Source organism: Miscanthus floridulus, chromosome 16 (genome assembly GCF_019320115.1).
Source record: "Miscanthus floridulus cultivar M001 chromosome 16, ASM1932011v1, whole genome shotgun sequence".
NCBI classification, from domain to species: Eukaryota; Viridiplantae; Streptophyta; class Magnoliopsida; order Poales; family Poaceae; genus Miscanthus; species Miscanthus floridulus.
In genome coordinates this window covers 16,402,958-16,418,836 of record NC_089595.1, presented here as the reverse complement: position 1 = coordinate 16,418,836, position 15,879 = coordinate 16,402,958, and the positions used below count along the sequence as shown (strand labels likewise).

At 44.4% G+C, this 15,879-nt stretch overlaps 1 protein-coding gene, 1 long non-coding RNA gene and 1 pseudogene across 8 annotated transcripts; 2 read left to right on the top strand and 1 right to left on the bottom strand.

Moving 5' to 3' along the window:
- The first annotated feature begins 828 nt into the window (after positions 1-828).
- Positions 829-4,526, top strand: LOC136513206 (uncharacterized). 6 transcript variants are annotated; one of them, XR_010773319.1, is made up of 5 exons: positions 829-1,018; positions 1,130-1,232; positions 1,772-1,926; positions 2,843-4,061; positions 4,166-4,526. XR_010773319.1 is itself a non-coding variant. In XM_066507196.1 (3 exons), exons 1-3 carry the CDS (start codon positions 908-910, stop codon positions 1,816-1,818), a joined length of 306 nt encoding a protein of 101 aa, XP_066363293.1. In that variant the 5' UTR covers positions 829-907; the 3' UTR covers positions 1,819-2,334. The 6 variants fall into 6 exon arrangements, 1 of the variants encoding a protein (XP_066363293.1); XR_010773316.1 differs by having other exon boundaries at positions 1,630-1,926; XR_010773317.1 differs by having other exon boundaries at positions 1,727-1,926; positions 2,843-4,055; positions 4,166-4,525.
- A 1,128-nt stretch (positions 4,527-5,654) lies between these two features.
- On the top strand, positions 5,655-7,443 carry LOC136514211 (uncharacterized). Of its 2 annotated transcripts, none has more exons than XR_010773567.1 (3): positions 5,655-6,021; positions 6,245-6,492; positions 6,702-7,443. It is a non-coding gene; the product is annotated as an uncharacterized lncRNA (long non-coding RNA). The 2 variants fall into 2 exon arrangements; XR_010773566.1 differs by having other exon boundaries at positions 6,119-6,492.
- A 4,003-nt stretch (positions 7,444-11,446) lies between these two features.
- Positions 11,447-15,510, bottom strand: LOC136510333 (uncharacterized; annotated as a pseudogene).
- Positions 15,511-15,879: the final 369 nt, after the last annotated feature.

Below are 15,879 nucleotides of genomic sequence, written 5' to 3'. Positions count from 1 at the left end.
GGATTGATCCCTTTGGTAAGTAGGTCCTCTTCCATTCTTTGCCACTTTAGAATGGCACTCCTGTAGCCACCTGATCCCGTTTTGTGATGGTACCGCTTCCGTTGCGCATTCTGTTGGTTTCTTCTCACCCGTTCCTCACCCTGTTCCGAGGTCTTGTACCTCACAAATTCAGGCCAGTCGCCCCTCAACTTTTTGTACGGGCTATTTTCACTAAAATCTGGAGTAAGATTCTTCTTGACAAATTCAGTGTATAGCTTCTTCCATGTCTGGAATTGTGTGGCCATCTTCTTGAGAGCCCAACTTTTAACTAGATTTCTTAAATCTACACCTGCTGGTAGAGTGAAATGTGCAGTGACTGAGTCCCAAAGAATGTCCTTTTCTCGCTCAGAGATAAAACTAATCAGAGGATTATCCTTCCTCTTTTTCCATTCACGGACGCTGATCGGGACCCTGTCCCTAACATGAACCCCACAGTGGTTTACGAACTTTTTTGCATTGTTTTTTGGCAGGAGCGGTTTGCCGGTATTAGGGTCGACTTCTGTGATTATGTAGTGGCCCTCCAACGGTTTTGTCGGGACTCGTACACTTTTCATCGACGTCGTCGATCTAGAGGGCTAAGTACAAAGAAACACAAAGATTCAGCAATATATATATATATATATATATATATATATATATATATATATATATATATATATATATATATACGAATTAATGGAATTATGTTTAATTTCATATATATATATATATATAAGAGATGTAAGATTATTAACAAATATACCTCGTCAGCATTTTCTTACACAGGAGGTTCTTTCTTATCTTCAAAATTCAGTAAGTATTGAGAGCCAGTCATCGAACTCCGGATCGGCCCCGACTCTGCCCTTGTTGGTCGATCCGTGGAGGAGGGATGTCCGCCTTCCTCAACGCATCCATGGACGAGGTTCCCGCTTGGACCCTGCCAACACACTACGGTTGCCCACCTCTTCTCAAGACGGCATGGTCTTTGCGAGTGGTGCCGGTAAGCTTCCCTTCCCCATTTCTGCTGCTTAGATCCGCTCCCGTTGCCTGCTTCGTTCTCCTCTCTTGGGTGCCGATTGGTGGCTGTTAATTTCCCTCTAATCATCATCAGGATTCAGAACGTCCCATCACAGACACAGAGGCAGTCATGGAGTCCAAGATGCAAGTCGACAAGACTCGCCAACTAAAGTTTCTTCTTCTTTACGCTTCTACAGGTATTACTTTGTGTCTCAGAACAAGGTCTCTTTTGATACCTGTTGAATCAATGTGTTCTGTCTGCCTGAGAATCACCATATTATATGGCACAAAGAATCATCATATTATATGGGATAAAAAAACTCATAATAATGTGCATGTGAAAATGGTTCAGGCTAAGCTTGAGTTCATTGTACTGAGCTTCAACGGAAAGAGCAGGACTAGAAGTGTGCTTGCATAGTGTTATACTTATCTTATCCTCTGGCATCCAATTTATTTTCTTCTTCACTGTTGCTCTGAAAAAAAAATTGTGTTCTACTTTTCCATCTACCCGCCATTCTCATTTTCCATGTCAAGCATTGTAATTATTGCGATTGCCTTGGCTGCAGCACCAATACCCATAGTTTTTCCCTCCAGGTTGCTAAAAGAAGTCGTTTTGGACAGCGACACGGTCTTCAAAGCATAACTTTGATTTCTTATTTTTATACCTGTTTATTATTTACTGTTTTTCTAGATGCATGGTCCAACATGGTCCTATGGTGTGATGGCGTTGATACAGATATGTCTGTTGATTCAACAAAGACACAAGAGAGCATGACAATGTAGCATCATGACTCCCTGCATTTGTATGTACCATTATCTTGTCTGTGTGATCAGATCAGCTGCTGCTCAGCATTTGACGTTTAGCATCGTGACTCTACTATGCTTAATGAGGTAAATGTTTGTTGTAACTTCATAGCTGCAAAATGTGTACATTGCTGCTTCTTTCCTTTTTAGATTCATGAACCTGCTGTAGCACTTCTAATGCTCATTTGGATTAATACTCCAAGCTTGACTAAAACGTTTGGTATTAACAAAATTCTGATTATAACATGTAATATTTGAATATGACTACATAGGACCCTATGGGCTGCGATGGCCAAGGTTGCATTGTACTGACATGTGCGGGATCTATCTAAATAGTTTGCTATGCCTATTTTTAGATGTTGGTATGAAATAGGATTGGCTAGATCTGTATCAGTCCTTTGCCTGTTTTTAGACTTTGGTGCCACCGTTTGCTTTGGGGGCTCTACATGCCCATGTATGTTGAGGTGAAAAACTGAATTAATTTATTTAGTAAAAATCATGACAAGGCTAGCTTACATACACATGTCTGTTATGGTGAAAAATAGTTCATGTGGATAAGAGTCATGGCAAGCCGCACAGACAATTTGTAAGCCCCTGATGGAATTACATGTAAAATGACAAGGTTCTTGAGTTTTCTTTTCATCTTTAAATAAATTTTACATCACGGGTTTACATGTAAATTAATTGAACACGCTTACTATACTGTACCGCCTGACTGAATGGGACCGTGGGCTCACATGTCTGTCCAATGGAGTCGATCTTGGGGTTGTGTTCAGGGTGTAGGAGGCGTGTTGATTTTGGACTAGCTTGCAGAAATGCTCATTTATTAGACTGCTATAAGATGTTTCTTTTCACGGTTGGCTACAAAATTAAATTTTTCTTCGCCAGTCCTGCTCTTGATTTGTGAATTTGTGATCCTATCCAAGACTCATGTGCTTGCTGCAGCTGCTTTCCTTCATAGTAGATTAAGATTGCTACTGATTTGGTGCAACTCTTTCAACAGGTGTGCAAAAGATGCAGTTCATGGTAAATGTGGATCCCTGCTCATCGGTCCCACTATCGTCATCGCCACCAACATCTCCGGCCAGCTGTCCTTGAGAGGTTTAGGAACATAAGATGTTAAGTGCACTTCAATCACAGATTCGACGAGTCTTTTTCTATATTGAACCAAGTTCAGTAAGTTCTTTTATATATGTTTTTTTCCCAAATGTCACCCCAAAACTAATACGAGACTTGTACAATGGCCCTTTAAAGTGATGCCTGATGCATTTCTTCAAAGATGTCTGATGACGTTTGTGCTTTGATGTATTTTTTATTGTGCAAAAATCTTTTCTGAAACAAGAAAATTATTGTTATAAATTCTGCTAAATATTTTAGTACTACTTATAAATTTGTCGAAATAGTCAGGACAGGGCTCCCGAACTCTCGGTGTAAGGAAGGCTACAAGCAAGACAAAATCAAATGGAAACACCAGTTCTTGGTTTAAAGTTTTAGTAGTATATATGCATGGACCCATGCATGTTTTAGTAACAGTGTGTAAGGATTTATAGGAGCATAACAAAAAGCAATGTGATTTATTAGGGTTCAGATTTCTGGTTGCCTTGCACCTTCTTTTGCCGAAACAAAAAAAGGTGGAACAGTCGATTATGGTTCAGATTCGCATCACTTTTCGTTTTCGCCAAAACAAAATGGTGGAACAGTCCCTACCCTCGTCACGACGGACGAAGTGGCGGCCTGCTCTCTCCCTCGTCGTGGAACCACGGGCTGCACCTGGCCTACCAGGAAATGTACAATTCTATCAGATTGGAGGCAAGGTATGCAAAATCGTCTGTAGTGAACAGGTTCGTTCTCTTTTCTATCCCATATCACAGTAGTTATTTCTATGCACTTTCCTTTACACTTAGGCTTTGGTGTCCTATGATGTGCTGGTAACTATGTTGTGTCCCTGTATTTTCTCTCCAATTTTCTTTTGGGTACATTGATCACGATCCTCATATTAGTGTGTGCACTTTTGCTTCTAGACTATCTTCATTATCGCTCTCATTCTGGTTTCGATGGGTGTCTCTCCTAATTACTGGCCCGTGACAGGGCTATAATTATTCCCTTCGTACTTTAAGCATTTGTGTGCGCATTTTTCCTGCTAAATTAGCTGACCTGCTGTTGCTACTGTCACAGTTAGAAAAGAGCTTCTCGAGTCCTCAATTGCATCTGGACAGGTCCAGGTAAATCTTCCTATCCACATCATTTCAGCAAATTCTCTTATATAAGATATCGTGTACCTTTATCATGCTGCCTTACACACACGCTGTTCTGATGGTATAAACAGGTTCCTCCTCAACGTGCCTTCCCAGAGTCGTGCTCCATGTGTCACTCAGGCTCAGCAATGACTGCTGCTTTACTTAGAAAATGTAGCTGTTACTTCGGTGATTTTGACTGAACTGTGCTGTGCCGTCCAAACAGATGTGTTTGGTTGTTGCTAAGACTGATTTTGCGTGTGGTGTATCATCCAAACAACAACATCTGGTTGCCGTCCAACCATGGGCCTAGGATTAATACTCTGTAGGATGTATGTGCATACTATGATCCTCTCCTAAAGTATACTGTGCAACTTGGTTGGTGTCTATCGAATTATGTGTCCGCATCGTCGTTATTAATTTTGAGATGCTAGAGGGTCCTGTTATATGTCCCCGATGATCAATGCGTTATATGCCGAGGATGATGGGAGCTATGCCTTCTTGGCAATCTACCCCAAGACTCTTTTGTGTATAATTATCATGACTATGATTGTGTGTGCTCTGAATCCCTATGCTCGCATCCTGGAGTTCATTGATGTGGTGTTTGGATAGTGCGTAGGTCTACAGTGTCTTATATTTGTTCCGACTCTTATTGGGTATCGCCTATTTTACAAAGTTATTCTCAGCCATTCCTCGCGCGCGGAATAACCCACGGTAACTACTCGCGCGCATGGGCGCGCACAAATCACTAATGCACTAGTCTTGCTACTAGTTACCCTGGAATGCCTTGCAATGTAACGAGTCTTGTCGATCACCGTAGAGGCCGATAACAGCTCTAGAAGTTTATGTGTAGTTCTTAAATAGAGGCTAATTAATTGTACTATTGCTAAAAACGAAAATAACAAAGATAACTATTTTCTTCAGGAAACAGAGGCAAATTTCGGCCCAGACAAACAGCATAAGCCCAGCAGGCCCTGTTGGAAAGCGAAAGCGATGGATGGAAAATGACCGATGTTCTCAATGAACAATGTAAATAAAGTATTTATACAAGCCCAGGGCCAAGGGGCAGTTGCCTTGTCTGAATTGTTCACCAAATTAATTAATCTTCAGGGGTTTTTGGATTCACGCCATCGCAATTTTTTAAATTTGAAGATACATCATTACGATTCATCTATTCTGAAAACTGCCATTATAATTCATTCCTCTATTGTTCCTGCCATTTTCTACGCCTCCGCGTACATGGCCCACTGTCGGACATGTATATGCATACAGAAATACTATGGACGCGTACAAGCGCACAGCACGGAGGCGGAGCGGCCTGCGCGTGAGGCACCGACGGCGACTCGAAGACGGAGATTTTTCGAATTTCCATAATCTTAACAGAAACAACGAAGACGTAGATTTTCCGGAATTTCGAGAGAAGTAGAGAACAGGAAAGCGGGCCGCGTCGTTGAGCTCTGAGCTGCAAATTCCCAAATTTCCTGGCCTAATCGTTACGGAGAAATGGGCCCGTTACTCCTGCCGTGGCCCTCTTCTATCCAGACGCTTCTTTACTCGTCGAACTCCGGAAACCCTAATCAGACTCTTTTTTTGTATCGAAGGAGAGGAAGGAGGACGCCGACACTGTTGGTGTTAGCATTAGCAACCATCCATCCAGGTCTATCCTCTCATCGTTGGCCATGGCATCGAAAGCCCTCCTGCTGTTCGCCCGAGCCGCCCGCTCAGCTGCGGCGGCCACGTATCGCGTCGCCAGCTTGGCTGAGCGGAGGGCGCTCTCTCCGGGTCCGGAGGCGGTGGCGGCCGCATCTGATGGTCCTCGCTTAAGTGGAGGTCGTTCCGCCGCCGCCGGACCTACCCACGGCACGGCTGCACCTCCCCCGGCCATGGACGCACCTAGCCCCCGATCGAACCGGCAGCTGGGTTGCCTCCGCCGCTCCATCATCAAAAGGTAAATCCCTCTTCAGATGGCGGCTATACCAGCGTACGGAATTTGGCGAATTGCCCATCTCTCCCGAACCGAAGAAACTGACTATAGTTTTTTTTAGTATTTTTACCGTCGTTCAGCAATTCCAGACGATGTAACATTTTCTACATGTGAGAATACACTGTTTCATTTTATTAAACACCTTTGTTCATTCATGATAAATTCGGAGGACAACATTTTTTTTTAGGTAACTTCGGGGAGGATCAAAGCGATCCTCACCTGCATTTCATTCCACAGATGCCGGTGAACCGGTTGGTGGAAGGGGGCAAGCCCCAAATCCAAAACAAATTGTTTACAGCTGTTGAGATGGTAGGAACAATTACATGATAAAGGAATTCCTCCAATTCAAAGCTAGGGAAGCGTTTCTTCTTGGGATTCGACAGGCCCAAGAGCTGACTGAATCTCTGCAAGCTAGGGAGGACAACATAAAACATAGTAGGCCTGTTTCCTTTTTTTTTTTTTGTCTCTTGAACTTGCTCTCTTGTATGCTTCCTGTGCTCTCTTTGTTGCTTTTAATATATATATTCCTCCTGTAGTCCTGTTCTTTAAAAAAAACATATTAGGACTGTTTTTGGTGTTCTACCTGCGAATTAAATAGCATTTGACACAATACTCCCCCCTCACCTTTTTTTTTGTTTATATAGATTTGTCCAAGCCAGGTGATAGGGTGGAGTTTGTGCCAAAGGAGGAGGACGTTGAGTCAGATGAAGCCCTGCGGGACCTGTATGAGCGCTGGTGTAAGGCTTTTAACCAGAAGCGTGAGCCTGATGAGATGGCTCGCCGGTTCAACAAGTTCAAGAACAGGGTGCTGCGTATTCACAGTATGAACAAGGCTAATCAGTCATGCAAGGTGGGACTAACCAAGTTCTCTGATGGAAAGCTAGCGGAGATGCGTGCCAATCGTGATCCGCATGATTGTATGCTTGCACAGAAGTTTCCAAATTCATGTCTTCTTTGGAAAGGTGATGGCAGATTTCTGAAGGAAGTCTTTGCTGATTTTGCTGTGGTTAATGGAAAACTTTTTGTGTACTTTCCTTTGGAGAAGGGGACACGCGTCGCAGATAAGAAGGAAATCTCTACTGAGTATGAAGTTGTTTATGGCAGATTGTTTGTTGCAGATCTACCTGAGGGACGTGAGCTGTTAGTCCCAAATAATGAGTTCATCAAGCGCCGCTGGATCCCATACCTCCCCTGAATACCTATTTAGCTGTACGGTGGCTATCCTTGTGTGCTCCTTTACCAAGTAGTTGTCCCTCTGCTAAGGAATGCGTATGTTAGACTGGGTTCCTTTTGCCCAAGAATGCATATGTAGTAGTGCTTTTGCGAGGCATGCATCTATGTAAGAAATCATGCTTCTGTGTAAGTTAGGCCTGGTTTAGTTCCCAAAAATTTTCGTCCTAAGCTATCACATCGAATCTTGCGACACATGCATGGAGTATTAAATATAGATAAAAAAAAACTAATTGCACAGTTTGGTTGGAAATCGCGAGACGAATGTTTTAAGGCTAATTAGTCCATGATTAGCCATAAGTGCTACAGTAACTAACATGCGTTAATGATGGATTAATTAGGCTTAATAAATTGGTCTCGCAGTTTTCAGGTGAGCTATGTAATTAGTTTTTTTTATTAGTATCCGAAAACTCCTTCCGGCATCTCCGAAATATCCAACGTGACATCCAAAAATTTTCATTTCGCGAACTAAAACACACCCTTATGCATATACAAACTATGCGTATAAGATATTAAGTTTGCCGAAGGAGTTATAATACTTCCAGATTCACCCACATGTGCTAACTTGTTAAAGTTTTTTTTCCCTTACCACCGATGTGCTCGTACTAGAAATCGTGGGGCACGGTGTTTCCGCGCCATGTTGATCCAGCGAGTCATGATTGTGTGTGGGACCCAACAGCTTTTGTGTGTAATGGAGAACTGTCAATGATTTCTGAAGAAAAATATTTCAACCAAAATGCAGTGCCTTATCTATATCTTTGTATTTATTTATTGTTGCATACACTAGAGCAGGACTGGGTTGCAATCCTGATTTGGAAACCCCTTTAGTCCCGGTTGCCCAACCAGGTTTGCGAATCCGGAACCAAAGCCCCCCCCCCCCCCCCCCTTAGTCCTGGTTCTAGCACTACCAGATACAGAAGCTTTGCCAGGGGCACTCGGCAAAGCCACAAAAACACTCGGCAAATCGTTTGCCGAGCGTTACACTCGGCAAATCGTTTGCCGAGTGTTACACTCGGCAAACGACACTCGGCAAATAGTTTACCCGCAAACGTTGTTTGGCCGAGTGTTTTTTATCGGGCACTCGGCGAAGACTTTGCCGAGTGCCAAAAAAACACTCGGCAAACATTTTTTGAAAAAAATAAAAAAAAAGCATCAGCCACCGGACGCCACCACCGGCTCCTGCTCCTGCTCTGCCTCCATCCATGCCTCCATCCGCGCCGCCACCGAGCGAGGGAGGGAGTCTGGGCCTGCACCGCCGTGCTGAGCGACGGCGTGGCTGCCTTCCCTGCCCTAGATCCGCGGCCACCTTCTCTGCCCTGGATCCATGCCGCTGTGCTGAGCGAATGAGGGAGGGAGCTGGATCCGGCCACCCCGCTCGCACTGGCGCTGGCCGCCGCCTCCGCGGGTGGGGGACGCTGGTGGGGGCTGGCCTGCCCTGGATCCGCGTCGTGGAGACAGCTGCCGCGAGAACCCGTGCTCGTCGGCCACTGCCTCCGCCCGCTGCCACTATGGATCTGAGCACCGGCGAGGGAGAGAGGCCACGCCACACCATGCCATGGATCCGGGCGCCACGAGGGTGAGAGGCAGCTGCCGTGCCATGCCCCGCCCACAAAGCCACACCGTCGTGCCGCGCCCGCAATGCCAGGCCACCCCTCCACCACCGCCTAGGGTGCGCCGCCAGGCCCCTCCCTGGATCTCGCCGTTGGGGGAGGGAGGGAGGGAGGGGCGACACCGACCGCCGGATCTCGCCGGTGGGGAGGCCGCTCCGGGGAAGAAGGGAGGGGCGGGGAAGAAGGGAGGGCCTGGATCCGGCGCGGAAGAAGGTAGGAGGGGAGGGGAGGGGACGGATCCGATGGGAAAGAAGAAGGGGAGGGAGGGGAGGGGCCGGCCGCTGACGGGGAAGAAGGGGAAGGTGGGGCTGCGTCGGGGAAGAAGATAGGGGAGGGGGAGCCGGATGAGGGGGCTGGGAGCGGAGGCGGCCAGAGGGGAAGAGGGTGGCCGAGAGAGGAGGGGAGGGAGGCGGCGCCGTCGGGAGGAGAGGGGCGCTGGGGGCCGGGAGGAGAGAGAAGGGGTGGGGACGGGAGGGCGTGTGGGGTGCTGGGGACGCGGTTAGGTTAAGTAGGATATTTTTTTGGTTTGCCGAGTGTCCCAGATGGGGCACTCGGCAAAGTTTTTTTTTCTTCTCCTACTTTTTTTGCCGAGTGTTTTAGATCTGAGCACTCGGCAAAGTTTTTTTTCATTTTTTTCTTCTCCTTCTTTTCCAGAAAAAAATATTTTATTTCTTTGCCGAGTGTATTTTTTTAACACTCGGCAAACAACCTCTTTGCCGAGTGTTTTTATTTTGACACTCGGCAAAACGCCCTATTTGCCGAGTGTTTTTAGCGCGGCACTCGGCAAAGAACTTGTTCGCCGAGTGCCCGAGGGAATACACTCGGCAAACATAAAAACACTCGGTAAATTTGAGGATTCCGGTAGTGTAGTAACCGGGACTGAAAGTTGACCTTTAGTCCCGGTTGCTATTATCAACCGGGACTAAATGGCCCTCCAAATATTGCACCGGAGCTGGCAAGTTTAGTCTCGGTTGGTGTTTTCAACCGGTATTAGAGGTTCCTTTATTTTTTCCATTTCATTCCTTTTCATTTTATGGTTTTTTTTCAATTCAATTCTTTTTGTTTCGATTATCTTTTCGTATACGAATTCTACGCTGTTAATATACGTCCTTATATACGTACGTATAAGGTTCCATTCGGGCATTATACATAAATAACACATGAAAATATATGAAACTATATATATACAAATATGCATGCATGAAATATGTACATATATAATAAAGTCACAAATGTACTCATGTCATTGGGATTTCTTGCAACCCTAATCTTCCTCCGTCGTTTGGCAACCCTAATAAAGTCACAAATGCACACACACTGTTGCTCACATATAGCACGGCGAGCACGAGCACGGCGAGGAGATCGAGGACGACGAGCACGGAGGACGATGAGCGCGTGCGCCCATGGAGCCAGCCGGGACGAGGCGTGCGTGCGCGTAGAGCTAGCCGACGGGGACGACGGACGAGCTCAAGGCGCGGTGCTGGTCAGAGGTGATCTCTCGATGATGAGGATGAGCGTGCGACGATGGGGACGACGATGAGCACTCTGGTGAAGGGGTCGATGACCGCACGACGAGGCACGCGTGTGCATGGAGACAGGGACAAACCTAGCAATGACGAGGACGAGGATCGACGACAGCGACAAGGGCGTGGCGAATCATAATCAGATCGGGGTGAGGACGAGGACGACGACGGTGGATCCGGGTCTGGGCGCTGCACATAGACGGGAGAGGCACGAGCTAGGCCATCGGTGGAGATGGTGAGAGACGGGAGAGGCGCGTGGAGGCGGTAGGAGGCGATGAGGAGTGGCGACGGCGCGGTGGCTCTCGGGCGAAGAATCAAGACCGTGGAGGGGGAGAAGAAGACGAGGCGATATATATTTGGGGGACCTTTAGTCCAGGGTGAAGCTATGGCCCAGGACTAAAGGACCTTTAGTCTCGAGTGATGGTAAGAACCGAGACTAAAGGCCTGATCTTTAGTCCCGGGTGCATCCACGGTCCGGGACTAAAGTTGTTTTTTGGCGTGCCATGAAAATGCAGCCCACCTTTAGTCATGGGTGGTTGATCCACCCTGGAGTAAAGGTGGGCTCCAGCTTGGCTTCCCACCAGTTTCTAGAAGTTTTTTCTTTTTATATATATATTTCTTTTATATAAATAGACAGAGAGTTATTAATTGCCTAGTAAATAAAATATTAGCCAAAAAATTACAAAAAAATTCTGGACCTGTTTTGCATTATTATACACAATAAAAATCTATAACCTAAACTCTTTTGTTTTACCATATAAATATTTAACATAGTGTAAAAAATAAATCACAATTTACACCATGCAAAAATGTACTACTTGATTAAAATCATTAAAATATTGCTTTTCGACGGAAAATTAGTTTTCACATCTTATTAACGTTGATCATTTGGTTTTTCATCACACATTTTCCACGAGAAATCCACCGTCAAGTAGAAAATTCATTTAAATCGTAGAAAATATGAAAACATGACAAAAAAAATTTGAAGTCACAATTATTACATAATAGGTCTAATACATCACCATATCAAGCGGGAACAACAATGAAATTCTTCTTGACATATGTTCCTTGGTTATGATCGCGCTGTAACCATGGAGTGTCCTCATTATTTAGCATAATACTTGGGTCACTGTTTACTGTGAAGGCCGGAATTCCATCATTCTTTTCATAATCTTCTGACATGTCAGACCTGTCCTCGATTCCCATGATGTTTCTTTTCCCTAAAATAACTATGTGGCGCATTGGCTCATTCTCCGAGCCGTTGTCGTTGGTTTTCTCTTTCTTCGGTTTGGTAGACATGTCCTTCACATAGAAAACCCGATTCACATCCTTGGCTAAGACAAATGGTTCATCTTTATATCCAAGATTGTTGAGGTCCACTGTTATCATTCCGTACTGATGGTCCACTGTTATCCCACCTCCGGTCACCTTCACCCATTGGCACCGAAACAAAGGGACCTTAAAATAAGGTCCATAGTCTAATTCCCATATCTTCTCTATGCGGTCACAATATGTTTCCTTATTCCCATTTGGCTCTGTGGCATCTATGTGGACACCACTATTTTGGTTGGTGCTCCTTTTATCTTGGGCTATCATGTAATATGTATTACCATTTATCTCATACCCTTTGAATGTCAGGATATGCCAAGATGGTTCCCTAGACAACAAGTACAGTTGGTCATCCAGACTCTCGTCACCCTGACATCATTTTTGCAACTAACCGCCAAAAGATTTCATGTGCCGACGCGTAATCCAGGCTCCAGTCCTACCCAGGAATTTAGATCGTACAATGTCCTTGTATACCTCAATATACGGATCCACCAAGGAGGAGTTTTATAGAACTGTGTAGTGTGCTTTACAGAAATAATCGTCCTCCTTGCCAATATATGCTTTCTTCCCAAGTGTTCCCTTTCCACTTAGTCTCCCCTCATGCCGTGATTCAGGAACACCAATCGGGTCGAGGTCAGGAATAAAATCAACGTAGAACTCAATAACATCCTCTGTTCCGTAGCCCTTGATGATCCTTCCTTCTGGCCAAGCACGGTTGTAAACATATTTCTTCATGACTCCCATGAACCTCTCAAAGGGGAACATGTTGTGTAGGAACACGAGACCGAGAATACTAATCTCTTTGATCAAGTGAACTAGGAGGTGCGTCATAATATTAAACAAGGATGGCAGGAACACCAACTCAAAGCTGACAAGACATTGGACCACGTCATTCTATAGCTTTGCTAGATGCATTGGATTGATTGTCTTCTGAGAAATTGCGTTGAGGAATGCACATAGTTTCACGGTGGCGAATCGTACATTTGGAGGTAGAATCCCGCTCAATGCAACTGGAAGCAATTGCATCATAAGCACGTTGCAGTCATGAGACTTTAAGTTTAGGAATTTCTTCTCTGCCATATTTATTATCCCCTTTACATTCGAGGAGAAGCTAGATGGGACCTTGATACTATTTAGGAATTCAAACATGCTTTCCTTCTCTTCTTTGCTAAGAGTGTAGCTGGTAGGACTTAACTACTGGCGTCCATCATCTACCTTCTCTAGATGCAGGTTCTCTTGTTCTTTCATACATTGTAGGTCCTGTCTTGCTTCCAGTGTGTCCTTAGACTTCCCATACACACCCATGGAGCCTAGCAGGTTCACATAAAGATTCTTCATCAGGTGCATCACGTTGATCGCGCTGCGGACCTCTAGGACTTGCTAGTAGGGTAGCTCCCAAAATATGGACTTCTTCCACATGGGTGCATGTCTATTAGTATCATTCAAAATTGGTTGGCTGCTAGGTCCCTTCCCAAAGACTACTTGTACATCCTTGACCATATTAAATACATCCTCACCACTACGGTTGTCAAGCTTTGTTTGGTGCTCTGCTTACCTTTAAAATGCTTGTCTCTCTTTCTTAGGGCGTGATTCAATGGAACAAATCGACGATGGCCCATGTACATGATCTTTCGACATTTTTTCAAAAATATACCTTCCATGTCATAAAAACAGTGCGTGCATGCATTATATCTCTTGTTTGACTGTCCTGAAAGATTACTAAGAGCAGGCCAATCATTGATTGTTATGAACAACGATGCTCGTAGGTCAAAGTATTCCTGTTTGTACTCATCCCACACACGTACGCCTATGCTGCTCCACAAAAGTAGAAGTTCCTCAACTAATGGCCTTAGGTACACATCAATGTCGTTTTCAGGTTGCTTTGGGCCTTGGATGAGCACTGACATCATAATGAACTTTCGCTTCATGCATAGCCATGGAGGAAGGTTGTAGATATATAGAGGAACTGGCCAAGTGCTATGACTGCTGCTCTGCTCCCCGAAAGGATTCATGCCATCTGTACTTAAAGAAAACCTTAAGTTTCTTACGTCATCTACAAACTTTGGGAATTCTCTGTCGATTGCTCTTCATTAGGACCCATCAGCGGGGTGTCTTAACATATCATCTACCTTACGGTCTTCTTAGTGCCATCGCAGCAACTTTGCAGGCTCTTTGTTTCTGAACAAATGTTTCAAGTGTGGTATTATAGGAGCATACCACATCACCTTGGCAAGGATTCTCTTCCTAGGACGTTCACCGTCGTCCTCAACATCGCTAGGGTCATCTCGCCTGATCTTATACCGCGATGCACGGCATACCGGACATGCATTCAAATTCTCGTACTCCTTGCCGCGGTAGAGGATGTAGTCATTAGGACATGCATGTATCTTCTGGATTTCTAATCCTGGAGGGCAGATGACCTATTTTGTTGCGTATGTAGTGGCGAGCAATTCGTTTGCCTTCAGAAGCATCTTCTTTGTGATAGTAACTCCCCAAATCCCTTGTCGGATACACTATTCTTTGCCTTCTATTGCAGCAATTTCAGTGTGGTACCCAACTTCCCCCCCCCCTCTTTGGCAGTCAGGTACAACAATTTCTTGTGATCATCTAGCATGCACTCGAACATGATCTTCTCCTTATCACTTTCGCATTCTCTCTATGCATCACGGATGGCCTGACCAAGATCATCATCAGGATCATCTTCTGCCGCTATCTCTTATTCAGCAGCTACCTCTTCTTTAGCTTCCCCTATTGCAGTATCATCAAAGACACCGTATTCAGCAGAACCACGAATAATCATGTTGTCATCATCCCATTCTTCTTCTTTATCTTCTTCTATTATAACACCTCTTTCTCCGTGCTTAGTCCAACAAATATAGTTTGGCATAAAACTCGACATAAACAGGTGTTCGTGAATTTTCCTTGAGCAAGAATAATCCTTCTCATTCTTATATAGAACACATGGGCAGCACATGAAACCATTCCGCGTGTTTGCCTTGGCCATATTTAAGAAATCATGCACTCCCCTCATGAACTCTAGGGAGCGGCGGTCAGCGTTGTACATCCATTGTCGGTTCATCTGCATTACGTACATGACGTACACCATATCAAAAACCTGTAATAACCCATATTATACAACATGCATTGTTAGTTAATTAAAAGATCTAAAATATCCATCAATCAACATAATTAATTAATATCCTATACCACGTAGCTGTTTCACATACTCTTGAACATTAATTTATTAAAGCCTTGATACAATGTGGACAATCCCAAATAACACTAAACAAACTAAACCTACAATGCACTTTGGCAAAATAAGGATTTCGTGACCAATTCCAACTAAAATAGACCGGACATTCTTTTACTGGTTCGCTACCTCATCATACACAGGTGCACTCTCATCAGCCGCCTCAGTCTCCTTTACAAGAGATTTTTGAACGTGCTCAACATACTCTTCCTCCTAGTACCAACCGTCACATGATCCAATGCCATCCCACTAAAATTACAACAACAAATCAAGAACTTTAATCAAAATCATCACAAAAATGGCTACAAACCGTAGCAAAACATAACAAAAAATTACTCACTTCGTGATCTGGACACGTATAGAAGATGCGCCCTTGGTTGGAACCCTTCTCCTTCACCCTGTACTCCCTCATAATCTTCTGCCCACACTTGCCGCACACAATGAGAGAGAGGTTCAACCTCAATCGCTTAGGGACCCCATGCGAAGCCGAGGACCCAGAAACAGTCGCCATCTATGACTCTCTATACTCATTTTCATCAACTACTATACGTTTCTCATTTTGTGAACCATGAAATTAATTGAGCTATGTACTAAAAAATTCTTTTATTTCTGAATTTACTAAACCATGCATGAAATGAGGCAATGAAAGGTGCATACTAGTTTTGATGAGCTACTATAAGATTCTTTCATCTACATATGCAAACTATCAAGTGATTTTGAGCTCAAATGCCATATAAATAAAAAATATCCATCATTATTCTCAATCTAGAAAACCAAAAATTTCTCTATTTCTAGACTATGAAATGAGGCAATCAAAGGTGCATACTAGTTTTGATGAACTACTTAAGCTTCCCTCATCTTCATATTCAAACTATCAAGT

What these genes read in the sequence shown, in the direction of transcription:
- LOC136513206 (XM_066507196.1), top strand. Translation starts at nt 908, where the DNA reads ATGTCCGCCTTCCTCAACGCATCCATGGACGAGGTTCCCGCTTGGACC. An exon ending in GGTCTTTGCGAGTGGTGCCG is followed by an intron (nt 1,019 to 1,129) that starts GTAAGCTTCCCT and finishes AATCATCATCAG; the next exon opens with GATTCAGAACGTCCCATCAC. An exon ending in TCTTCTTTACGCTTCTACAG is followed by an intron (nt 1,233 to 1,726) that starts GTATTACTTTGT and finishes CTGTTTTTCTAG; the next exon opens with ATGCATGGTCCAACATGGTC.